Source organism: Austrofundulus limnaeus, unplaced genomic scaffold (assembly GCF_001266775.1).
Source record: "Austrofundulus limnaeus strain Quisiro unplaced genomic scaffold, Austrofundulus_limnaeus-1.0 Scaffold337, whole genome shotgun sequence".
Classification (NCBI taxonomy): domain Eukaryota; kingdom Metazoa; phylum Chordata; class Actinopteri; order Cyprinodontiformes; family Rivulidae; genus Austrofundulus; species Austrofundulus limnaeus.
This window is the reverse complement of record NW_013952739.1, coordinates 437010-441091: the sequence shown is the minus strand read 5'-3', so window position 1 is coordinate 441091 and position 4082 is coordinate 437010. Positions and strand designations below refer to the sequence as shown.

General features: G+C 42.7%; 1 protein-coding gene across 1 annotated transcript in view; it reads left to right on the top strand.

Moving 5' to 3' along the window:
- Positions 1 to 1826, top strand: part of sugct (succinyl-CoA:glutarate-CoA transferase) — a 16202-nt gene extending 14376 nt beyond the window's left edge. Inside the window, exon 11 of the mRNA XM_014022603.1 lies at positions 1689 to 1826. Within this exon, the coding sequence (XP_013878057.1) occupies positions 1689 to 1811 (123 nt within the window). The 3' untranslated portion in view covers positions 1812 to 1826. The remainder of the gene's footprint in view (positions 1 to 1688) is intronic.
- Positions 1827 to 4082: the final 2256 nt, after the last annotated feature.

Below are 4082 nucleotides of genomic sequence, written 5' to 3'. Positions count from 1 at the left end.
CCATCCATCCATCCATCCATCCATCCATCCATCCATCCATCCATCCATCCTTCCCTCCCTCCCTGTCAGCTCCACACACAGTCCTGGACTGTGGAGTAGAAGCTGTGATCTTGTTCAGTCTGATCAGTTTTATTCTTACTGATGTTGATCTGTTTCAGAGCAGCTGATAGTTGTTGAAAATAAACATTATTTTTGTAACATTTATTGCTACACTTGATGTATCATCCATCAGTGTGAAATATGTTCCAGTACCCTGCAGTCCATTTGGATCTCTGAAACCTGACTTTAGTCCACCTTCAGCAGCTGTTTGTAGACGTGCCTGAAGGTTTCTGAAGAGCTTCTTTCATTTTTATTTGTTGATCAAACCTGATGAGTCTCATTCAGGCCAATAAATCCTGACTAATATGTTGAAGGAGAAATGACTGCAGGTTGTTCCTGACCTGACCTGACCTCTGACCTCTGACCTGTAATTTCTCATGTTACCTGCTCTCATGTTATCTGTGGATCAAAGTGTTTTGAAAGGTTTAAAACCTGTCAGCGGGAACATAAAGTCCTCACATCCACAGATTTCTGTCAGACTCAGTTAGGTTTCAGGTTTTACTGAGCTGCAGGCGCTTCAGTCCGTCTGAGTCTGGTTCTGATTCTTCTAACGCCAGAACCTTTGTTCTGATCTCTGTCTGGTGACTGCATCAGTTGTTTCTCCTGACAGAAGCTCCTCTGTCTTTATTATTTCTGACACATTGTTTTAGGATCTYAGTCCGTCGTCTTCTTCATGGAGTGTTTGGGTTTTATCTGTTCTGACTCTGAACCAAACAAAAAGTCCTCCAGTGATTCTCAGGAGATGAGCAGCTTTTGGATCCTGTCTTTGTCCAGAATTGATCACGAAACACCAGGAATCTGTTCCACCTGAGAACCTCAGTTCTTCCTTGGTCCTGATGCTCTCGGACCCCGTCTCATTTTCACCGATCTGTTTTGGACCAACTYCTCAGATGTTTGTTTTGGCAAAACTTCTTCCTGCTCCTTTTCTGTGGAAGCCCCGAGATTCCAGAGCTTGTTTCCTCCACGTGTCTGCTGAGAGAGTGATGATCGGAGAGCAACATTCTTCTTCTTCTTTGTCTCTGAAGACGATGGAAACTGAGGAGGAGCGGTCCAACCACGTCAACATCTACAGGAATAAAACCATCAACGGGGAGAGGATTTTATTATTTCTACCAAGGTTAAACTGACTTTAAAGACAGAGAAACTCAGTTTAATGTCACCTGAAATATGTTGAACACWTTAAAACCAACACTGCTGGTGAAGAACCCTGAAATAAAAAGTTTCTAACTCCGTGTGGAGCCAGGCTTGGTGTGGTCTCTGCGTGGGACATCAGGGTAACAAACATGTTTTTATTAAATGTTAGACTAAACTCCATCATTTTTATTCCAAGATGATTTTAGTGTAAAACTCTGAAAGTTAAATATTTATTGAAGGAATGCTCTTTAGTTGTATCTGCTGGGCTTTCAGCCAGTTCTGGGTTTGTTTTTATAAATAAAGCTGGGTTGATGGGATTCACAGAGTTTGTTAAAAAGTTCAGATGAACTTCARCTTGAAGTGAGGAAGAGGAGTGAAGGCTGTGTTATGACTGTGAAATGGATGTGGAGTCACCTTCTGATTTACGTTCCCTCCTCTGCTCCATGAATCTTCAGCTGATGGCTGCTCCAGTCTGGGTCCAGGTCAGACCAGGAAGAGGAGGAACCACTTCCTGGAAACACCTGGACCTCCAGGTTTTCTACGGTGCTGCTTTCCAGGAACGAAGACGTCACGATTGAATTTATGTGTCCCAGACATGAAATGCTTCAACTCTTTGGTTCCAGAGAAAACTAATAGTTCAGATTATTGCCAGCTAATAATCCCATCATCTTCATCTGTTCTTCATCTTCATCACGTCCCTGGTTTGGTTTCTTCCTCAGGGGGCGAGGGTCCAACGTGGAGCAGGATAATTAATGGTGTTCAGGATGTAAACTTTCTGACATGATTGGTGGATTACAGCAGCTGTTTGTTTAAACTTTATTTATATGGAAAACACGGACAGAACTCTGAAACCACAGACTGGATCAGACCCGTGAGATCGCTGAGCTGAGCAGGAAGTCTTTAACTAACCAGGAAGTGACATCATGATAGATTCTGTAAAAGCAGCTCTTTGTTTCCAACAGTGTTCTGGTACCTGAGACCCTTCCTGTCCACATCTTAGTTCTGGTTCAGGATCCACCTTTAGAGGGCGCTGTGATGGAACCGTTTCTTCCTGAAAACGTGGTGAACAAACTATATCAGACRGATGTTTTTAGAATTTATTCTGATTCATGGAAAGTTTTAAATTCATATCTTCTGTTCTGAACAAATTGTTTTCCAGAACTCTCAGATGTCAGAAACCTTTGTCACAATGTGAGCTACAGTGATCCTCTAATGATGCAAAGGATCAGGTCTTTGTTGCACCACCTTTGTCTAATCAAACCAACCAATCAGAGGCGTCGTAGCACCCTGCTGCATCCTTTGAAACCTAATCACCTGAAAGACTTTTAATTTCCCCTCAYTATTACTTTGTGGTGAGAACACAACAGATCTGTTATCAGAGCTTTTTAAAGACCCGATCCTTCATAAAGTCCAGAGGACAGCCTGGTCTGGGTCGGGACATGTGGAGCTGTGCTGTGGCCTCTGAATGACTGTGGAAGCAGATCGGGTCTGGGCTTCAGTGGACGGTAATCAGAGTGGGTGGAGGATGTGACGGAGCTCAGGGAGACTAATGTAAGGAAACAATCAGGAGGAAAAAGCTCAGCGCTCGCTGGAAACAACATCTGGAAAAGTGTGAGAGGCTGGTTTGATAAAGTCCAGGTACACCGCAGAGCGCAGAAGTGTTGCAGTGGAAAAAACTGAGACAAAGAGAGGTTTCAGCTTCTAAAAGGCTGCAGCTTTGTACCGATCAGTCAGTGGAGCGAGCAGAGTTAGGTCTGAAGGAACAGCAGGTTCTGACAAGGTTAACTGAAAGAACTTTAATTTTAAACATCTCAGCTCAGAGTAATTCACTCTTTATGGAGAACAGCCTGTATCAATGCTGTAACAACAKTGACCGCATCCACAGACCATAATAACACCCGTAACCATAATAACCACAGACTGATGGAGACAGGTAAAGAAGAAAGAAATTAAAGCTTAAAAGAAAGAATGTGACTTTAACACATTTTTAATAAAACTGAGAACTGTAAATAAAAATCTTAGAAACAGGAAGTGGTTCGACACATTTCCTGCAGTCAAAATGGAAACATCCTCTTATCACCCGCCACMGATGGCAAAGTCAGAGCAATAATGTTTTTGTCTGTACTGTTAGCAAAGTATCTCACAAACCACTGGGTGGTTCAAAGACCATCTGAATCAACTGAGGGAGGAAAACTGACAGTTTATTTGATATTAGGATATTTCAGGCTCCCACCACAAACCAGTGACTATTTTGAGAGAAATTATGTTGCACAAAGTTTTGAACATGTTGAAAATTCAAACAAGACACTTAAAAATTCAGAGAACATTTGGAGACATTTTAGAAACTCTAGTTTTTCCTGACCAGCTAGTATCCAACTGTTCAGTAGTTCCAACAGTCCCAACAGTCCAGTCCAATAGTCCCAACAGTTCCAACAGTCCAATAGTCCCAACAATCCAATAGTTCCAACAGTCCAATAGTTCCAACAGTCCCAACAGTCCCAACAGTCCCAACAGTTCCAATAGTACAATAGTCCTAACAGTCCAAAAGTCCCAACAGTCCAGTATTTCCAAAAGTCCATATGTTTCAACAGTTCCAAAACTTCCAACAGTCCAAACATTCTAACAGTCAGACATTTCAAACAGTTCAATAGTCCCAACAGTCAGTTCAGACAGACACTTCAATGTGATGGTTTCAATAGGCCCCTCAGTCCCACTACCCAACAATCCAACTGCCCAATGGTCCAACAGTCTCAGCCCGGTGGAGGGAAACTGTGTACTTGTGTCAGATCTGACAGATCGTCAGAAGAAGTGGATCATTCAAGCTTCCGCTGACGTTCCTGCAGGTTCTA